General features: G+C 44.3%; 1 protein-coding gene across 1 annotated transcript in view; it reads left to right on the top strand.

Moving 5' to 3' along the window:
- Window positions 1-22,984, top strand: part of CIBAR2 (CBY1 interacting BAR domain containing 2) — a 75,802-nt gene that overhangs the window by 38,334 nt on the left and 14,484 nt on the right. The window contains exons 5-7 of the mRNA XM_068261589.1: window positions 3,682-3,687; window positions 16,429-16,524; window positions 21,920-22,042. Of these exons, the coding sequence (XP_068117690.1) occupies window positions 3,682-3,687; window positions 16,429-16,524; window positions 21,920-22,042 (225 nt within the window). The remainder of the gene's footprint in view (window positions 1-3,681; window positions 3,688-16,428; window positions 16,525-21,919; window positions 22,043-22,984) is intronic.

Below are 22,984 nucleotides of genomic sequence, written 5' to 3'. Positions count from 1 at the left end.
AGCAACGGGTTATGCGATCTTTCTATCACTTACTGGCCCTTATCATGCGCCATTTTGGTTCTAACAGTATGATACTTAGTCTTAAAGGCGCCACACACATAGTAATGCTTAAAGGGACTCCGAGCTGTACTTAAAAAGTAAAATAGTACTCACCGGGGGCTTTCTTTAGTCCAGCGCTGGTTGGGAGGTCCCACGACGGCGTCCTGGCTCCTCTCCTAGGCCCCGCTCCAGAATGGCTGGACGGCGGCAGCCCGGGTGACACTCGGCTGAGTGTCGGGCTCCTTCTTCCGCGTATGACGCGGCTGACGTCACACGCCGGCCGCCTCGCGTCATCATGGCGGCCGGCGTGGCAGTACGGCGCATGCGCGATTAAAGCGCGTATGCGCCGTACTGCCACTCCAGCCGCCGTGATGACGCGAGGCGGCCGGCGTGTGACGTCATACGCGGAAGAAGGAGCCCGACACTCAGCCGAGTGTCGCCCGGGCTGCCGCCGTCCAGCCATTCCGGAGCGAGGCCTAGGAGAGGAGCCAGGACGCCGCCGTGGGACCTCCCGACCAGCGCTGGACTAAAGAAAGCCCCCGGTGAGTACTATTTTACTTTTTAAGTACAGCTCGGAGTCCCTTTAAGTAATCTGTAACCCTCTTTTGGGGGGTTACACTCCTAGTGGAAACCAGCCCTTAAAGGGAACCTTAACTGAGAGGGATATGGATGTTTCCTTCTAAACAATACCAGATGCTTGTCAGTCCTGCTGATCTCTTTGGCTGCAACAGAGGCTTAATCACACACCTGAAACAAGCATGCAGCTAATCCAGTCTGACTTCCGTCAGAGCACCTGTTCTGCATGCTTATTCAGGGGCTGTGGCTAGAAGTATTAGAGACACAGGGTCAGCAGGAGAGTCAGGCAACTGGTATTATTTTTAAAGGAAAAATCCAGATTCGTCTCAGTTTAGGTTCCCTTTAAGGTTCACTTTTCACAAGGATATTCCATTTTACAAGGGTTTTTTCCATGCGTATTTTGAGGTTCATCCTGATCTGAAAAAAAAATATCGAACTGCTTCCTGAAGACTTTCGCACTACGCATCCGTTTCCCATGAAATTATTGTCAATTATACTTGACGCATGCAAAAATTCGCATATGGAAAACGACATGCAAAATGTAATATCCTTGTGGAAACACATCTTATAGGAAACCATAAATGTCGGATTAAAAAGGCTTCCTCCAGCTCCATGAGCACAGTTGTGTCCCACACCGTCCTCCCCAGTGCCACCGTTCAGCCTCAATCACTCCCACTAATCTGGCTCAGTTGCACCAGTCGGCTCTTCTGCACATGAGCGGTCCCTCTGACTGAGCCAGATTACCGGGAGTGATTGCGGCTGAATGGAGACGCTGAGGAGGATGGCGTGGGATGCATCCATGCTCATGGGGCTGGAGGAAGCCCCAAAGAAGTAATAAATCATTTTAATCCGACGTCTCAAGTACACTTTAAAAGACAACTGTAGTGAGCAGTATATGGAGGCTGCCATATTTATTTCCTTTTAAACAATACCAGTTGCTTGGCTGTCCTGCTCATCCTCTGCCTCTAATGTTTTAAAGAGAAACTCCGACCAAAAATTTAACTTTATCCCAATCAGTAGCAGATACTAGAGATGGGAAGTTCGGATCTTTTCAATGATCCGGATGATTCGAATCGGATCATTGAAGAGATCCGGATCTTTGATCCGAATCTCGGATCATTTTACTACAGGAAGCATTCGGGGGTGAAATGAACAGCAGGACAGGTCTGTGGACAGGAGAAGGGGAGGGGGGTGGACACACGGAGAAGGGGAGAAGATGGACAGAGGGCAGGGAGTGGACAGAGAAGGGAGGAGAGACGAGCAGAGAGCAGAAATGTTTGCACACAATACCCACATGCATGCTGAAGTCATATGCTTTACATATATTTCACCTATATGTTCATCTGTACACTTTGAAAGAAAAGGTCGCACAGTGAAAGAAAGCATTCCCAGAAGATAAGTGCAGCTGTTTAGTGCCGAGTGCAGGAGGATTATATTGCCTTTCAATCACAGTGTCTGCAAAGTTACTGAGCTGTGCTGAGCCAAAAGCTTCCAATGTGTTCACTGTGCAGCACTACGGAACAGCCAGCCTATAATGGGCAGCACGTTATAGCCAGTATGTGTGCTCTACACATATCTGGCAGTGGCACCCATGTCCCCTCTCTCCCATCTACCTGTGGCTGTGCAAGGCTGGCTCCCTTCTAACAGAGCGATCCCTGCTTCCAGGACCCCGCTGCCCGCTGAGAGGGGGCGTGTCGCTCCTGGCCCCGCCCCTTTTGCGATCCGAATCGTTCATTTTGATGATTCGGATGATCGACTCATAAAATAGATTCGGATCAAAGATCCGAATCGTTCATGATCCGGACAACACTAGCAGATACCCACTTTTACATGAGAAATCTATTCCTTTTCACAAACAGACCATCAGGGGGAGCTGTATGACTGATATTGTAGTGAAACCCCTCCCACAAGAAACTCTGAGGACCGTGGTACTCCTGGCAGTTTCTGTGAACCTTGTTGCATTGTGGAAAATAACTGTTTACAGCTGTTTCCAACTGCCAAAACATGCAGCAGCTACATCACCTGCCAACAGTAAAAATGTCACCATGTAATGTTAGAATGTAAATCGGGGATTTAAAAGATTTTACAATGGGCAAACACTGACTAAATCATTTATACATAATTATTGTAAAAATGAAGCACTTTTTTTTCATTACATTTATTTTCACTGGAGTTCCTCTTTAAGCCATAGCCCATGAACAAGCAGGCAGATCAGGTGCTCTGACTGAAGTGTGATTGGATTAGCTGCATGTTTGTTTCTGGTGTGATTCAGACTGTACTGCAGCCAAAGAGATCAGCATGACTGTCAGGCAACTGGTATTGTTTAAAAGGAAATAAATAGCAGCCTCCATATTCTTCTAATTTCAGTTGTCCTTTAAATGAAACAGAAAACTATAGTGGTGGGTCACTTCCTCATGTTTATAACTTAGTGTTCCTGAGATGGTACACTGGCCCTTATTTATACTTACCTGTGGCTTCCTTCAGCCCCACAAGGACTGTGGCCTCCCTTTTCCTCTTTGGCCCCTCCGTTCTGGCACTAGGACTCCCGGTAATCCGGTCAGTTGCCGGCAGTCATGGGCTTCTGCGCATACGCGGCTTGGCCGCACTTTCGTCCCTGGCAGCGTTCTGTGCAGTAGTACTGTGTAGGAGAATAACACTCTAGGCCGCAGGAACGCAACAAGGGGTACGCGGCCGAGCCGCGCAGAAGCCTGCGACTGCCGACAACTGACTGAATTACCAGGAGTCATAGCGCCAGAACAGAGGGGCTGGAGGAAACCCCAGGTAAGTATAAATAAGGGCCAGTGAACCATCTCAGGTTCACTTTAAATTTGAGGGGCTGACAGGGTGGCCATCCAGCAAAAAAACAAGAATATTTTAGAATAAACCAGCAACAGCCAGGCATTAGGAAGTGAAGGATGACACCCTCCATTTTCTCACCGTAGTATACTGTTTAGCTGTATTGATGCATCGGTTTCCTGGTAATGTGACAACAGTCGCTCCTCAAGGGGCAAATATTGTGTAATCAGCAAACTCCCAAGTGATTCTTCCTTGACTCTTGTGCTGCAGTCTCAGGTGAGTTTCCTGCCTGCATCTCTCTGTCTCTGCAGGAACTGGTAAGCAATGTATTTCCAGAACACTGCACCACTCACGCCAGGCAGCAAATCAAAACCTGATCATCAGCTCCACGTTTCATTTCCCAAAAATTGCAATGCTGTTAAAGTTAGAAGTTACACAAGTCAACAAGCATGCCCTTTCAAGGATTTGACCGATTTTGGGTTGCAATTGGTTGAATTTATTGTTCAGACATGCTGGAAAATCTCCGGCCGGCATGGTTGATTGGGTGCGTGGCGGAAACAGTGTGCAATATTGTGATTAAGGAATGCAACAGAACCCCCTACCCGTTGTCTCTCTCCCCCCCCCCCCTCAAATATTGTGTGCCTCCGTTGATCGTGCACTAAGATACTTAACCTGTCACGCCACCCACTAGTGTCCACGCTGTAGTTCTGCATTCGTGTCCCATGTGACTACCGGAATCAGGGGCGTATCTGGGTAATACAGCGCCTATGGCAAACAATGAAATTATACCCCCCCCCCTCAGTCAGAGTCCCTCTAAAAACGGCATAATTTCTTGTGCACATAGGTTATGGTTGCTTGTGTTTTTTGGCTTAGGATATTGCTGAGGTTACTTTTTTGGAAATGGCTCTTGTTATTCACTCTCTGTTCTAACTAAGCAAAGTGTGCCCTACATGCATAAGTTAAGTAGCCATGTTCCCCAGATAACAGCATTAATCTGATCTGAATGACAGGGAAGCATGGAGGCAGGCAGGCATGGTGCTCTGGCGCCTGTGGCACAAGTCATGCCTGTACACCTCTAGATACGCCTCTGACTGGAATATAGCACGTGGGCACATGTATGATGTCACACGCACCCCATGTGGTATAACCTCGGCAGCCATGAACTGGTACACCACAGCTAGAACTGGAGAAAGTTCTAGGTGTAAAAAAAAATAAAAGCAGCCACAAAGGAAGTAAATATGGCAGCCTCCATATGTCTTCCACATCGGGTTCCTTTTAAAGTGTTTTAACTGGAGCTGTGAACAATAATGCAATATTGCTAGCTTATTTTACTTCATATACGTTAATATGCATATTTATTTAAATCTGTTCTATAATTATGATCATGCCTCATTTTATAGGAAATTTAAAGAGGAACTGTAGTGAAAATAATATAATTACAATTGCTATTTTTTTAAAATATTTTATAAATATTTAGTCAGTGTTTGCCCATTGTAAAATCTTTTGTTTCCCTAATTTACATTAGGTGACAACTTTAGTCCTGTCAGGTGCAGCTCTACGGCATGTTTATTTACGGAGAGTTCAGAAGCCAGTGAAAATAATACCTGGTCTCCCAGAATGCTCTGGGAGGAAAATTTTGTATGGCTAAATAGCCTAGGCTAAGCATCACTGGGAGGGCGGGGCTACATACAAAATTCAACAACCTATAGATACAAGAAGTGATTCTGATGCTGAAACCAGGAAAGTTACTGTAAAGTGGGTATCCTGAGTAATTTACAGCATTTTACTTGTTACAACAGGACCTCTTTATTTACACTTAGAATCAAGCAACCACTGAGGAATTATACCATTTGAATAAAGTTTTTATGCTGTCATTGGTTGCAGATAAGCGACTCACAACTTTGTTTTTTGTTTTTTTTTTAACCCTGATTATAACCTTGATTATAACATCTTGATCAAGCATTGTTGATGGTATGACTTATACTTCCATGCAAACTGTTCTTTTTCTTCATATTGTTATTTTATATGCTGTATACTTATGCATACCTATATATACTCATGTATGTTCAGTTAACAACTCAGCACAAATGTCATTGTTAATATGACTGTAAAAAAAATTTGAAAATCCTTTAATAAAAATTATTGAAACCTATTTACACTTAGAAAAATTCTGAATTGTAAAAACAATATAAAAGTTGGATACTTAGGTCATTAGTGGGGAGCTTCTGGTTCATCCAGCGAGCAGCCAAACCCCTCCTCATAGAATGGAGGAGCCCAATGACTTCAGGTAGCAGGGCCGGATTTACCATAAGGCACTGTAGGCACGTGCCTATAGGCACCTGATGATGAAAAGGCGCCTCCCTCCTTCCCTATGCTGACTCCTGATGAGAATATAATGAGAGGTTACTCACCCAGCTCTCTGCAGTCCACAGATGAGATCTACCTTCCGTCAGGGGCACGTAATACTGAGGTTCCTCTTGCTACCTAATACTTGGGGGCACCTCTAGTTACTTAATATGCAGGAGAACAGAGGCGCCAAAAGGATAAAAGGAAGCTAAATGAGCTTAAAAACCAAATTCTTGGTAAATAGAGGAGGTAGTGGTGGACTTACCTCCTCCAAGTAGACACACAACGACTGTAGTATGCTATATAGCATATTTGGAGTTCATAAATAAAATATATTGACTGGCTTTACTACAGTCGTTGTGTGTCTACTTGGAGGAGGTAAGTCCACCACTACTGCCTCTATTTACCAAGAATTTGGTTTTTAGCTCATTTAGCTTCCTTTTATCCTTTTGGTGCCTCTGTTCTCCTGCATAATATTGAGTCCACCCTGGGTGGAGGGTTGAACCCCCTTTTTTCTCATCTACAGAGAGCGACTTCTTATTCCTGAGTGGGGTCAGGAAAATCTCCCCACCTGCCTTTACAGTGGTTGCCTAATGGTAACCCTGGTTTGTGAGTATTAATATTTACTCTATCTAGTAACCATTTACCAGTACATATTACACTATTGGGGCTCTTGGTGTTCCCTGTTTTTATCTAGTTACTTAATATTCAGGGTACTTCTGGTACCTAATACTTGGGGGTCACCGATATAGCTACCTATGACGGGCAAGGGAAGTAAAGGAGAAGTGACAGCTAGGCCAGCCAGCACACTTGCAGTGCAGTTCATCAGGGGTTGTAGGTTCATAGAGGGCAAAGTCTAAGGTGCCAGAACATCTGTGCCTATAGGCTCCTCTAAAGTAAATCCGGGCCTGTCAGGTAGCCGTAGTATGCGCTATAATAAAATGTGTGATGTAAACAGTGGTTTTCTGCAGTTAAAGAGCTCTGATTTTTCTATCCTGTGCATCTCAGTCTTCTGGCGAGGCCCAAGGCAAGGTAAAGCAGCTTATATAGCACTTTAGGACTTTATGTAGGTTTCCAGCAGTGTGTGCTAAAATAATCCTGTCAATTTGCAATGCATGAACACTGCCAGACTGCAGCTCCTTGTGGTGCCTGCCTGTACCAGTGACTGTCCTCCAAGCCATTTCTGTGTAGATCAGAGGACATGCTGCAGTATTGCAACATCCAGGTGGAAGGGATCAAGTCATCCCTTTTCGGATCGTGTGGTCGACCATTCAGGAAATGGTATTGTTAATGGCCAACTTTTAGGGCTTGTTCACACTACAAGAGCTTTTTAAGTGCTAGTCATTTTGAAAAGCTCTGCTATGGGGGATTTTTTACAAAATCACATTGCTCCAGTGAGAGCACACAAAGGATAACATTTGCAAGAGCTTTAAAAATCACAAAGCGCTTAGAAAAAGCTCTTGTGTGAACAAGCCCTTAGGGTGCATACACACATCTAATTTTCACTGACCAGTCATTGGCCAATTTGACCCCTCTGTGTACCATGAGTGACAATACATTACATACTATGAGCAGATTGTGCAGGTAAGTTCTTACAGTAGTACATGGCAGTGGTAAAATTAGCCAATCAAATTTTGGAAGTGTGCATCAGGCTTTAGGTGGCTTATCCACACTGAATTTTTTGTCTCTTCACAAATAGGCCTTTATATTCTGTTGAACAAACATATATCTCAGTTGAGGCTGAAATGGGTTATTATACTTGCTGGCAAGTACAGTGTTGAAATGCAAAACGCTATGTGTGACTAGTAATTAGAAGATAATTCCCCCAAAGGAAATCTGATGTGGGAGGGATATGGAGGCTGTCCTATTTGTTTCCTTTCAAACAATGCACACTGCCTGGCTGTCCTGCTGAATCTCTTTTAGCCATAAACCCTGAACAAGCATGTAGCAGATCAGATGTTTCTGACATTATTGTCAGATCTGATTGGATTAGCTGCATGTTTGTTTCTGGTATGATTCAGACACTACTGCAGCCAAATTGACCAGCAGGGCCTGCCAGGCAACTGGTATTGCTTAAATGGAAATACATATGGCAGCCTCCATATACCTATCGCTTCAGTTGTCGTTTAAACCTCAAATCTCCTGTGTCTCAGAGGTAAATTAAGGCCTCTTTTTTTCCCACGGGCAGTTGAACTATGTGTTCAGCAAGCTGTTACCAAGCAGCAGTGAGCAGCAGTGAGCGTTTCAGAGACATTTCGCTGCCTGTCAACTACCCGAAGAAAAGAGGCCTAAGGGCTCGTTTCCACTTCTTTGTGATGCGAATGCGGCTACCTAGCCGCATCGCATCACTTCCGCATCTCCCGATGCGGAAGTCAGTTGAGGAGATGATGGGAATGCGGCTGCGGGCGGATGCAGCCGCTCGGATCGCACCGCTCCACACAACATGCACGCAGTGGAAACTCTTCCATTGCCGTGCATGTGTTTCAGGACACCTGCGGTGCGATGCGGCTATGTAGCCGCATCGCACCGCTCCTAGTGGAAACGGGTCCTTAAAGTTGCCATTCAAATCCTGTCGCTGCCGGTTGATTAACCAGAAGCCAGCCAAGTGATTAGCAGCTGCTGGCTTTGATTGGCTGTTCCCTGTTTGGGGGTTACTTGAAATGGGCACATGAAGAAGTTTCGTGGCTTATATGGTGGGAATTGTTGTTTTGCCCAGAGTTTTTCTTTAATCTCAGAGCATCCTGCTGGTAATATTCTCCAACTTGCTATCCAGCTGTCAGAATTTATTTAATGCTCCAATTAGTTTTGCCTGATTAGCTCATTACAGATCTTGCTTTACCAAGTTATTAGTCCACCTGTGGTATCCCCTGTGAGCAAGAAACCTGGAGCAGAGCTCCCCCTGCTGCCGGGAGATTGTTATACAGCTATGTAAACTAGATGGTTTTATTATTATTATTATTATTATTATTATTTATAAATTGTCAACATATTCCGTGGCGCTGTACAGAGTAAAAAACAAACATGGAATTCATAATAATACAGACAATGATGTACACAAAAGGTAGACACTGATACATAATACAGAGTTGAGGGATTGAGTAAACAAAGGGGTCTAATCTATTAATCAGCAAACAGCCTCTCGCCCCATTTAGATGATCTGTTTCATTTAAGCCATCTTAATGATGTATTTATGCCTCCAAAAAAATCTATGTATCCCCTTTTGATGTTGCATGTATATACAGTAGATGTCTGTTCCATCAGCTTGTAAGCAAACAGGATTGAAGCCTGACGAAGGCTTTACAGCAAAAAGCTTGTTTACTCTTATTCTTTTAAATTGGCCAATAAATGGCATCATCCTGATTCAAAAGTTCTTGCTTTTTTTAATGGCTAACACGGTACAATACTCTACTGCTACTATAATACAGAATTGGTAGACATTGCAATTACAGTGACAGATATAATGTTATGAAGAAAATGTATAGCAAATTCCAAGGCACAAAAGGGTGAGAGAGCTCTGCCCTTGCGAGCTTGTAATCTAAAGAGAAATAGGGAGCAAACAGGAGGTGAGGGTAATATACAATGTGGTAAATGGGTACTTATCCGTTAGCCGGGCGCATCCGGCAGGTGGCGCTGTTGTAGCGAATTTCGATGCGCTGGGTTGTATCTAATTCCATTCATACTTCAACGTAGTACTGTGTGAATGGAAGCGCCGCAGGTGGCGCTAATTACATTGATACGTTGATAACAATACAGTGTTAATGGCAAGGAATACATTGTATTTGAAGTGGCTGGCACTTTTACATGGAATTCAAATGAAGGCGGCGGCAATGTAACAGATGAAGCCGCCGCCTTCGTCTGTTCTTCTTCTTCTTCTCCCCCTTTGCCCTCCTCTCGCTTCTACAATGCTGGCAGCCTGCGGGGACATGCGTCTCCCCCCAGAGTCGTTCGTCGCGGCAGGGAATCCTGCTTGTTTCCTTGCGACGAACGACTGTGGGGGGGGGGGGGGGGGACAGGTGTGCCCCCCCCCCCCAGCTGGCAGGGTTGTATAGTTGAGAGAGGGCAAAGGGGGAGAAGAAGAACAGACGAAGGCGGCGGCTTCATCTGTTACATTGCCGCCGCCTTCATTTGAATTCCATTAAGTGCCAGTGCCGGCCACTTAAAATACAATGTATTCCTTGCCATTAACACTGTATTGTTATCAACGTATCAATGTAATTAGCGCCACCTGCGGCGCTTCCATTCACACAGTACTACGTTGAAGTATGAATGGAATTAGATACAACCCAGCGCATCGAAATTCGATACAACAGCGCCACCTGCCGGATGCGCCCGGTTAACGGATAAGTAGCGGTAAATGTTTTGAAATGACGGTCGATAATTGGACTTTGGCCGCCTAGAACGTAACCTGACCAGAGTTGCTCATTGATGGTGAAATAGACGGGGGGGGGGGGGGGCAGTGGCAGCCCCTCCCAGCAGCGGGCCTGTGTATGTGGCTTCTCCGGCTTCTTATTGCATTCCCATGTGTTTGGCGGTCTCTAGATGTGCAAAGCTGGTAGAGACATACCCTAAAAGACTGGCAGCTGTAATTACAGCAAAAGGTGGTTCTACAAAGAATTGACTCAGGGGGGCTGAATAATTATACACACTCCACTTTGCATTTATTGAAAAAAAATGTTTGGAATCACGTATGATTTTTGTTCCACTTCTCATGTGTACACCACTTTGTATTGGTGTTTGTTTCACGTGGAATTCCAACAGAATTGATTCATGTTTATGGCAGTAATATGACAAAATGTAGAAAACTTCAAGGGGGCCGAATATGTTTTGCAAACCACTGTATGTGCAGCAGAGCATGCTGGAGAGGTAGTATAGAGCAACCATTCCCACATTCCAAGTCACCAGTCTCTTCAGGACAGGAACGCTATACATGCAGGCATCACTCTCCGCAGTGCACTCCGCACACTCTCTCCACTTGGGTAATGTATTTCAATGGACAACTGAAGAGAAAATGGAGCGCGCCATAGTGCATTAAACGTATGAGGGGTATTTTATTGACACATAAAAATTATACTCACAAACAAATGGAGTTAAAATCGCATATCAGCGGGCAGCCAGCCGCTTTCCTCAGTGGTGGAGAATGACGCGCTGTGGCCAGCAGCGCGGCTTCCGATGTCCTGGACTCCGGTACGCTGAGGAGTGGGCGTGGCTGAATTCAGTAAGCGTGTGACGTCACACGCTTACTGAATTCAGCCACGCCCACTCCTCAGCGTACCGGAGTATGATATGCGATTTTAACTCCATTTGTTTGTGAGTATAATTTTTATGTGTCAATAAAATACCCCTTTTAATGCACTATGGCGCGCTCCATTTTCTCTTCAGTTGTCTTGTGAACCACCCTACCCGGAGCGCTGCAGTGTTGTAACCAACGGGGAACCACCTTTGATCGTGCGATCCTCTGACTGGAGCGCAGAATACTTTTTGTATGTATTTCAATGGGCTGGTGCACACCAGAGCGGGAGGCGTTTTGCAGAAACGCATACTCCCGGGCTGCTGCAGATTTTGGATTGCGGATGCGTTTCTGGGTCAATGTTAAGTATAGGAAAAACGCAAACCGCTCTGAAAAACGGCAGTTCAGAGCGGTTTTTGCAGGCGTTTTTTGTTACAGTAGCTGTTCAGTAACAGCTTTACTGTAACAATACATGAAATCTACTACACCAAAAATGCTTCACAAAACCGCAAAATGCTAGCTGAAACGCTACAGAAGAAAAGGCGTTTCAAAATCTGCTAGCATTTTGCGGATCTGCTAGCGGTTTTTGGTGTGCACCAGGCCTTCTGCTTCATACATACTTGAGATAAGTCTTGGAAAAGGCAAGATCACAGACCAATTTGACCCCCTTCCATGTAGTATGAGAGCCATACTCTACACAGTCTATTCTATGAAGCTGCACTCCCCATCAGACAGAAATCTTTGCAAGATGCTGCACACAAAGATGCTGTACAGACTCAAAAGATCAGTATCTGCAAAAGATCTGTTCCTGCAGAGATCCATTCCTGCAAAATGCATTCATTGTCTATGAGATCTGCAGATCATCATACACACTTGGTTTAACAGACTTCATCTGCATATCTGGCAATCATCTGTAGATCTGAAAATCCATCCTGGTGGATCTGATCTGCAGATGATTGTCTGTTAAACCAAGTGTGTATGATGATCTGCAGATCTCATAGACTATGAATGCATTTTGCAGGAATGGATATTTTGCAGGAACAGATCTTTTGCAGATAATTCTCTTTTGAGTGTGTACGGGCATCTTTGTGTGCAGCATCTTGCAAAGATTTTATCTGATGGGGAGTGCAGCTCCATAGAATAGACTTAGAGTATGGCTCTCATACTACATGAAGGGTGGTAAGATTGGTCTGTGATCTTGCCTTTTCCAAGACTTTATCTCAAGTGTGTATGAAGCATTAGTGTAAACTGGCCCTAAATCATTGAGCAGGGCCACATCTAAAGTGAACTAAGTTCATCACCTGCATCAGACAGGGGAGGGGAAGATGCACACAAGCTGCATGATCTAACGCCAGTGGCCATAATTCACAGAGCTTTATCAAACACTTTATCAAATGTTTGATAATTTTCCTCATGGGTAAAATCTAATTTTGAATTCACTAAGGTGTTATAGATTTATTGATCATTTCATCGATAAAACATTTGATAAATCTATAACACCTTAGTGAATTCAAAATTAGATTTTACCCATGAGGGTAAATTATCAAATGTTCAATAAACTGTTTGATAAAGCTCCGTGAATTGAGGCCAGTGTTGCAACTCTGTGGCCCGAAAGTCTCTCTCTCTCTCTCTCTCTCTCCTCTCTCTCTCTCTCTCTCTCTCTCTCTCTCTCTCTCTCTCTCTCTCTCTCTCTCTCTCTCTCTCTCTCTCTCTCTCTCTCTCTCTCTCTCTCTCATCTCTCTCTCTCTCTCCTCTCTCTCTCTCTCTCTCTCTCTCTCTCTCTCTCTCTCTCTCTCTCTCTCTCTCTCTCTCTCTCTCTCTCTCTCTCTCTCTCTCTCTCTCTCTCTCTCTCCTCTCTCTCTCTCTCTCTCTCTCTCTCTTCCCCCCCCCCCCTCCCTCCTTCTGTATTGGGGCAATGTAAACGGAACGTTTCTTCACACTAGTGAAGAATGGACCGTTCCACGGGGGATGGGGGCATGGGCCAACACGAATCTAGCGACGGGAGGGCGAGGGGAGGGTGCAGCTGCCGGGCGGGTGGGTGAGGGAGGGTTGTATACATACCTAATGTTCCGTAGCAACCGGCGGTAGAGGCTTCCATCTTCTTCCGCGTCATGTGACTAGTCACATGACCCACTGTGTAGTCACAGCGGAAGAGGAGGAAGCCTCTACCACCGGCTGCTATTGAAGATTAGGTATGTACTGCTGAGTGAAAACCGATCCGATCAATCATTCATCAGATCCGTTTTCACTATATACAGTTCTCAGTGTTAAAGGTTGCCATGTTGACCTCCTTGTACAGGAGCCAGTTTCCCAGCTGTGATGCTGATGATCCTTACATGTAATACCTTCTGAACCCCTCCCGTGGAACATCTGGTAAGGTCAGAACATCTGATCTGTACAGCTGCTGCTAGGAAGTAAGCATTGCAGTCATGAAATTTGGCATTTTAATCGGTGGTCTACTTGGCAGCCTCCATAGCTCCCTAATACGAGCTGTACATTTTTTTTTAAAAGGGAATTCTAAGGTGGCAATAGATAGTTTCCAAACCCTGTGGTAATCGATTAAAAATGATTGGTTGTGCCATTAACTGCTAAAATCAGATCATTTTTGGGATCTATTCCATTAATCTGTTTGAATTGGTTAGCGGGAATTTGGCCGTTAATGTTCGGCAGGACCAATCCTCTTTAAACAATGACAGCGGCAATTGTAAACAATCGATTGGCCATGGATTGTATCTTTAATGGGCACCTTTAGCACAGCAGGTGGATTCAGCACCAAATCTGGCGTAACTATAGCAGTAATACTATAGTGTGCAGGGAGCGCAAGGTAATTCGCGGTGCTGACAAACGCTGGACCCCAAATCACTTCTCTATCAGAGTTTCTACGACTTGGAGGGGGAATCGTATTTAACACCACAAGGAATTTGAGCAGCAGAAGGGTGAGCCATTATTTGGTTCACCACCTGAGCCAACTTGCCGGCGGCGTCCATACACATAAGCACCTTTAGCTGCAGCGTTCTCATTTGACACAAAACTGGAACATTTGGCCATTCTTGCTTGCCTCGCTGTTAGATGGTTTGGTTACATCTGTGTCTAGAGCTGGTCTTCAGTCACAAACCCAGGTTTAGAAGGCACTTTGGAAGCATTAACAACACATATTAATAAGGTCTTTGCATTAAGCATAGAACTATAAAAAAAGATTCCTTTGAATGACTGTTTTGTTCTTGTAAAGGCAGTTGCACAGGTAATGATAAGAAAAGCTTTCTCTCCTCCTGCAAAGACCATGAGCGCTTCTTGTCAAAGTCTGGCGGTAATTTATTCCCCCGGTACGGAAGCGCTCTGTGTAATTGCATCAGGCCACAAGGGCTCATTAGAGCATCGTGCGTTCTGTTATAACAAGCTGTAATCTGCCCTGCTAATCAGACGGATCTCGCCCACCGCCTGTAATCAGCGATAACACGCAATTTGTCCTCCTTCTTGGATGATCCCATTTCCTCCCGGATGCCGCTGGGTCAGGGCTGTGCAGGCTTCAGCTGGTGAACAGAATACTTACCGTGATGCCAAGAGCAGAGTATAGAATGGGAGAGTTATGAGATAAGCAACCCTTTTTAGACAAAATGAACAGCAAATTATGATTCTTATTTGTGCTGGGTGTTTTTCAATATCTCCGTTATACTGAAATGAGAAGTGACCTATGAAGAGGTTCCTCCACGGTATTGCACCTTGACATTTAGCGGCCATTAGCTTGCAGCCATTCTTCAGATCTACGAGAGCTGCTAATCGGTTCCTGGCTTTGTCCAAAAAGAGAGCCAGAGCTATGAAACAGCATTTATACAGCATATTCCACCCCTGACACTGATGCACTTGATACAGCGTAGTTGCAGCTTTTCCAGACCTTAGATTGGGCCTCAGATCGGCTCTCAGAAGAACATTTCATGTCAGAAAGGTCCTCAAAACTTTATCCTTCAGATATTTCTTCAAGTTCAGGAACAGATAATAATCTGAAGGAGCCAGAGTCAGGGAGTAGGGGGGATGGTGGAAGCCCAGGGTGCTCAATCTGGCAGCCACAATATTGACTGTGTGCGCAGGTGCAATGTCCTGGGGGGAAAAAAAGAATCCTTTAGTCAACTTTCCACACCTTTTTGTCTTCATTGCCTCCTTCAGCTGGTCCAGGAGGTTAGCGTAATACTGTCCTGGTGATACTAGAGCCCTGAGGTAAGTAGTCACCTGCAGATACTGTCTTTGTCCCAGAACGCAGATGCCATGATTCTTTGGGTGGAACATTTTGCTAAGACTTATTTTATTCTACATGCATTTTAATGAGAAAAATAAGGCAAAAAAAATCATTCTTTCTCAGTTTTCAGCCATTATAGTTTTAAAATAAATGTTCTTCTGTGGATAAATCCCACATATTTTACTTGCCCATTTGTTCAGTTATTGGAACGTTTAAAGTATGTCCCTACTAGTATAATGTATAGTGACAATATTTTATTTTGAAAATAAGTGTATTTTTCTGTTTTACGTCTATCACTAATTACAAGCCTATATTTTTAAAAATAACTGTAATATACCCTCTTGACATACATTAAAAAAAAGGTTAGTCTCTAAGGTAAAATATTTATCTTTTTTTTTTTTTTTTTTAATGCGTAGTTATACTGCCCCGAACGCATAAGTAGTTAAAGAGGAACTTTACCAAAAGATAGTAGTAAGGGAAAAAGTAAATCAGTACATTGCAAAGTGAGAAGTTTAAAATAAAAGATTGATTAAGAAATGATTGATACTCACTGTGTAATTCATACATGTAGTTTGATTGTGAGCCTGCAGGTAAGCATCTTTACTGCTGGCAGACATGGAAAAAAATCAGACCGCACCAACTGTCCTTATCATCCACTAACAATGTGGTGGGCTAAGAGGTTGTTTGTGTGTATGTGTGGTCACACACAGGGAGATGCTGCATTCTTGCAGTTGGCAGCAGCTGTTATTCCCCATAATGCAGCGAGGTTCACAGATGGAAACTGTTAGGGCCATGGCAATGCCAAAATACTATATTATAAATACTATACTATTTCACCACCATATCAGCCATACAGATGTCCCTAATAATCTATGAGAGAAAAGGTAAGATTTCTTGTCGGGAAAGGCGTATTGTGGTATTAGATCTTTAAAGTCTTCATCCTGTGTCTGTTAAAAATTAACACTTCAACAAAGCTTGTGGCTGCCTCACCACTCACAAGTATGAAGTCTCACGGACTGACGCAGTAATTCCACTCCTGTGACAGCTTCAATGCTATACTCTATCATTACAGCCGACATCGTCAGCCCTGTAAATAGTGTTTGTTGTCTGCTTTTCAGGAGAATGACAGTAGTGAGGCTGCCTACAGATGTCAATCAATACAGATGTGTTTTACTTTAATGTGAGTGTCAAAAAATGTGTTAACTGTTTCCAGGCAGAGTCCAACGTCCAGAAAGCATCGGTGGACGCGGCTCGCACCACCCAGCAGCTAGAGGAGGCCATTGACACCTTCCAGCAGCAGAAAATCAAGATGTCCAGGTATTATTATACTCAACGTATTATTATTGTTTTATTTATTATTCTGTTTATTTAGCACAGGCACCTTTTATGCAGTGAAAATAATGTATAAAATTGCTTATTTTTTAACCACTTAGGGTACGTTTCCACTAGTGTGGTGCGGAATTGCCGCGGATTCTCCGCGGACGAATTCCCATGCAGGACTTTACCATGAATTTGCATACAATTCGCATGGATAACGCTGTGTGCGAATTTAACCATGGCAGTGCCTGTGTGCTTTTTCATTGATTCCATGCGAAATCGTATGCGAATTTGCATGAAAATACGCATACAAAACAGCCATGCGAATTCCTTATTAAATACATTGTATGCGAATTGCGTGCGGTGTTCGAATTCGGATGACTCTGCTGTGCAGATTTTTCCTGCACAAGAAACGTTCGTTTTCCTGACAAGTGGACACAGGCTCATTCACTTTTATTGGTTATGCGAATTTTCATGCGGGGAACGCATGCGAATTCGCGTTAGTGGAAATGTACCCTAATGACAACAGGATATATATATATAATAATATATATATATATATATATATATATATATATATATATATATATATATATATATATATATATATATATATATATATATATGTCCAGTGTAACTTTGGAAAGTTTTAGCAAAACTACATATGTGGTAACATTGTAACGGTGATGAGTAGTAGAATAGTGTTTAGACAGTTTTAGGGTTTAGCCACATGTCTCGTGTATTCTTTTTAGTCACAAACTGAATCAAAAGCAATTTTTTCGCATATTCTGTACCAAAATAAAACACTTGCAAAATGACACATAAAAGAATGAACATATATTGTCACCTTAGGAGCGTGGCTTTTTAAATATGTATGCATGAGGGTATATTACTATTATTTTTGCAAATAAGGTCTTGTAATCATCGATGGTATACGAGTAAGCAAAAAACTGAAAAAGACACCTTTATTTCCAAATACAATATTGTCCCCATACATTGTACTAGGAACATAATTTAAATGTTGTAATAACCAGGATGGATAAGCAAATAAAATATGTGGGTTTAACTTCTAGTTAGCACTAATTATTGTAAAGCTATAATGGATGTAAATGGAGAAAGTGTTTTTTTCTTATTTTCCCCATAAAATGCAAGAAATAAAGTAGTTACTAAAATAAATGATCACACACTAAAAGCCTAATTTGTCCTGAAAATACAATATATAGATCATTTAGGGGTGATAATTAAGTAGTAGTAAAGTATTGGCGAATGGATGGGAGCAACACTGATATGTGAAAATTGCTCTTGCCCTGAAGTGTTATTCATTTAAAAATGATTGAGTCAGTGTTTGCCCATTGTGAAATGATTCTTCATCATGTTTTACATTCTGAATGTATCACTAGTGGCGACATTTAGTCCTGTCAGGAGCAGTTCTGTGGATTGTTTACTGAGGATTTAAGCCAGTTAGAGCATTCCTAGGATACCAGGTATTCTTTTCAGAGGAGAATCCTGCATAGCTAAACAGACTAGGCTGTGACATTACTGGGAGGGCGGAGCTACATGCCTATATACAGCAATATATAGATATAGGAAGTGGTTCTGATGCTGATATCAGGAAAATTACAGTAAAAAGTGGGAATCTTGAATAATTTCCTGCATTCTATTATATGTCACTACAGGGCCTCTTTAACAAAGTACAGTCAGAAATGTGGGCCTCATTTGCCAAGGCATCTCCAGTAGGTTATCTTGAGTTAAAATTGCACCTTGTCATAAAATCTTTTCTATCTTCTCACTACTGATCCAGTCATCTCCATCTCCTCCTGTCCCCCTGGCGACAGACACCCGCCAATCCTGTTGTTTTATGCAACAATTGCCATACAGGGTCTCGTCCATTAGAGACTTCTGGAGGCGAAACCATTATGAGCACAATAAACGTTTAAGATTGGTTGGTGTGCCCATACATCATACAATCTTAATTGTATGTACAATCAGTAAGGTAAAATTGATTACCAACTGAAAATCAAGGTAATATGCTGCCACCACTCTTCGTTTTGGAAATGAGGCAAAGAGACCTCAGAACTAGCTTCCTAAAAGGAAAACGGTTAACTGAAACCTAACTAGCCAACTAAACTGCTTATCACTGCTTATATTATCTACTGTGCTACATGGGGGAGGGGGGCAGTATAAAAATGAGGTAACAGTGGACTAAAAACACTAAAGGGGCCCATACACCCAACTATTTTCCCGCCGATATACAGCAGATTCGATCACTGTGATCGAATCTGCTGTGAAATCTTTGCGCAAACGCTGACAGAACGATCGAAAAGTGCTAGCTGCGTGTTGCAAAAAAAAAATTATGCGAATCGGCCCAGCAGGGCCTGAGAAATCCTCCTGCACGGCATAGCCCGAGCTTAGCTCGGGCTTACCGCCAGGAAGGTTAAACTATTGGATGGTATTTTTAGATCTGTGCCTGGAAATGGGCCTTCAAGAATGTGATATAATATTCATGGTATACTGCATGAACTGAAGGCACATTGTAAATGGGCAGAGTCTAAACTAGTCAGAGTTGGCTAGGCCAACGGCTTATGGACAATTGTGTCTGACCACTATTACAGCAACACTGTAGTCAACCTAACAAAAATAGATACTCAGCAATTTAGAGGGAAGGTTCTGGATCTCATAGAGCAGGGGTCCCCAAACGTTTTGGGGTCGAGGGCCGGGTCAACATACTTTAGACTACTGGGGGGCCGGAGTATACATAAAATGATGTAGAAGTCTTTGCGGGTCAGACAGTGAAGCATATCTAGGTGACAACCTGCAGTCTAAATGGACAGCAGTGTCACCTGATGTGGAATTTGATTGGAAACCAGCGAATTACTGCTTTCTGGCTTCCATGTATTGGTCGGTGCCAGCACTGCTATTCTAAATGTGGACCACCAATATTTAAAGATGAAGCTGACCGCATCTATAAGTAATACATTTTAGGTGTGGAGGGCCGGTAAAAAAGTCTCAGAGGGCCACATTTGGCCCGCAGGCCTTAGTTTGAGGACCACTGTCATAGAGGATTCCAGGTCCTTTCTCCATGCCCTTAGTTCACCGCTGTCCCCCATGAAAGTTATTTAGTCAACTTGTGGAATAAGACTTCCGAAGTTCTCATGAAGGCTTTGGAAGTACTTGCATCCCAAAGTATTTCTGAAGACCAGTACTGCTCACGCCAGGAAGAAACGCAGGATTTTTAAGGGGGGATTCCTGAAAGGTCTTGAAGCAAATACAGAAAGAACACTCTCTAGAGACATTGTGACAGGTAAAGTACAGGCACCGGGGGGTACATAATACATTTTGAGGGACAACGGCCAGGGTTTACGTCATGTCTAACATTCGTGGTTATCACATGCCGTGATTATCGCACCCGACGACCACACCTGACAACCGAGATTTCCCAACATCTCAGATTGATACATTCAACTCATTTCCACCCAAAAATTTTATCCAATTCGATAATATCAAAATGGTAATCTGATTTAGCTGTCAAGTCAACAGATGTATGGCCACTTTAATTCCCCAAAAGCTCATTCCTCCCCTCCACACTTATGTCCTACCCTTCGCCACCATCTCTACTAATCCCTCAATGCGGAAGATGGCGGCGCTATATGAATACTAAAGAATAATAATTTGCCTCACCAGGATTGCACTTTTATTTAGCTTTCCTGTATGAGAATAAGACACAGACACCCAGCACTAGTGGAAGAGGGAAACAAAGGTGAATGAAGGAGGGCTGGTGCACACCAAGAGTGCTTCTGAGTGTTTTCAAATCAATAGTGATTTAAAAAGCGCTTGGCTAATGTTACCCTTTGATGTATTTGTATGTGTTTCAAAATCACAAACACTCTGCATGTAGCATTTTATTTGAGCGATTCAGTCAAAAATCTCTTCACAAAATCGCACTCACAAATTGCTAGTGACTGCTATTGTGATTTTGGCGTTGCACTAGCCCAGAGAGAGGAGGAGTAGAGAGAAATTGAGAATAGCCTGATATGGAGCAGAGAGCTTATCTGTATTGCAGTCCCACATTACACAGAGGCTAGTTGCCTGTAATAGGACTCCTGTCCCTGCCAGTCTCTCACACAAGTCAGAAAGCAGCCCTCCTGGAGTCTAGGGACTGTCAAAAACTTTTCAACCTGTTTAACACCTTATCCACACATAAAGTCATTATAACATAGGGGAGAGACCAGACAGATATTTTCCCATGGACCCTCCACGCAAGCTCTGCATCATGCTGTGTATATTTACCAGCTTGCCTATCCTCTAATTGCACTTTTATCAGCTAGCCAAGTGTTTCACATTGTCTTACAACAACAAACCTGACTACACCAGTCAGGCACCTGACCAGCCCTAATGCTGGGTACACACAGTGCATTCCCGCACTCGATGCCCTGCTGAATTCCCGGACGCTCAATTATTTCCGACATGTCCGATTCCCGTTTCGATGATTGTTAGGTCGATTCTCATACAAAGTATGCCAAATCGACCTAACGATCCATCGAATCGGGAATCGGACATGTCGGAAATAGAGTGGACGGGAATCGAGCGGGGAATCGAGTGCGGGAACGCACCGTGTGTATCCAGCATAAATTACTGAATGAAAGGCGGCCTGGGGGGGGGGGGGAGATTGCCCCCCTTCCCCCCTGGCCAGTCCGGGCCTGGCATGGACACATCCAGCCAGCACTAGGGGAAGGGGGAAAACAAGGGTGAATGAGGGAGAGAGGAGTGAAGAGACTGAGATAGAGCAGAGAGCATATCTGTAGTGCAGTGCCACATAACACAGAAGCTACTTGCTGTCCCTGCCAGCCTCTCACACAAGCTGCAGGCAGCCCTCCTGAAGTTTAGGGACTGCCAAAAACTTTTCAACCTGTGAAATACCTTATGTAGCTGTGCACCTGCAGTCTTTTCAATAGTGAAAAAGCTGAGTTTTTCCCACAGACCCTGCAGGAGGCAAGCCTTTGTATATTTACCAGCTTGCCCGCTTCAGCGATTTCAGAGAATTTTTTTTAAAGGTATAGGAGTCTCAAGGGGGTATTCCAGACATTGGTAACCCCAGCTAAGTTCGCCAGTGCACACGCAAGTCCGAGCTCATTTATGCGCAGTATGGATCTCCATGTCTTCCGAAGCACTTGGAGACGCTTGCGAAGCCTTCCAAGGACTCCCAAAGGTGTAAATTGGGAAGGGGGGGGGGGGCAGCAGTGGGATAAGGAGACAGAGAGAGGCCCGGGAAAGCTCTATGGATACCCGAGCCTTCTCTCTCCATAGGTGGGAGGTTTTTAGGTTTGATTTATATATGCTTGAAAGGAGCAAACCTACAGCTATACTGATTACCCTTTTCTGTCTTTCTCCAACTCCAGAAAATCTTCTCAGACTTTCTCACAGTTGAGATGGTTTTTCACGCTCGCGCTCTGGAAGTTTACACCAGCGCCTACCACAGTTTGCAGGACTGCGACCTGGACAAAGACATGGAGGTGAGATGGGCGCGGTATACACTCCCTGTGTAGTGATGTGTAATGGTGTCATTACCTAGAAAGTATAGTAAACAGAACACAAATATTTCTTGCCTCTTCCCTCTTAACCACTTGCCGACCGCACGCTTATACCGTGCGTCGGCAAAGTGGCAGCTGCAGGACCAGCGACGCAGTACTGCGTCGCCAGCTGCAGGCTGATTAATCAGGAAGCAGCCGCTCGCGCGAGCGGCTGCTTCCTGTCAATTCACGGCGGGGGGCTCCGTGAATAGCCTGCGGGCCGCCGATGGCGGCTCGCAGGCTAAATGTAAACACAAGCGGAAATAATCCGCTTTGTTTACATTGCAGCAGCGCCGTAAGGCAGATCGGCGATCCCCGGGCAATCAGCGGCCGGGGATCGCCGCCATGTGACAGGGGACAGCCTGTCACTGGCTGCACAGGACGGATAGCGTCCTGTGCAGCCCCGATCTCCGGGGGGGGGGGAGCAGGTAGGAGAGGGAGGGGGGAATTTCGCCGCGGAGGGGGGCTTTGAGGTGCCCCCCCGCCAGCCACACGCAGGCAGAAGAGATCGGACCCCCCCAGCACATCATCCCCGTAGTGGGGAAAAAAGGGGGGCAATCTGATCTCTCTGCCTGTTACCTGATCTGTGCTGGGGGCTGCAGAGCCCACCCAGCACAGATCACTAAACACAGCGCTGGTCCTTAAGGGGGGGTAAAGGGTGGGTCATCAAGTGGTTAAGTACACCTTAAGTAGAATATGGAGGTTGCCATATTTATTTCCTGTTAAACAATACCAGTTGCCTTGCTGTCCTGTTGATCTCTTTAGCTGCAGTAGTATCTGAGTCACACACCTGAAACAAACATGCAGCTGATCCAGTCACTCTTCAGTCAGAGCAAATGACTTTTATGCATGTTCAGGGCTATGGCTAAAAGTATTAGAGGCAGA

Source organism: Hyperolius riggenbachi, chromosome 11 (assembly GCF_040937935.1).
Source record: "Hyperolius riggenbachi isolate aHypRig1 chromosome 11, aHypRig1.pri, whole genome shotgun sequence".
Lineage (NCBI taxonomy): Eukaryota > Metazoa > Chordata > Amphibia > Anura > Hyperoliidae > Hyperolius > Hyperolius riggenbachi.
Note: the sequence above shows the minus strand (reverse complement) of the source record. Positions and strands in the feature narration are given on the sequence as shown.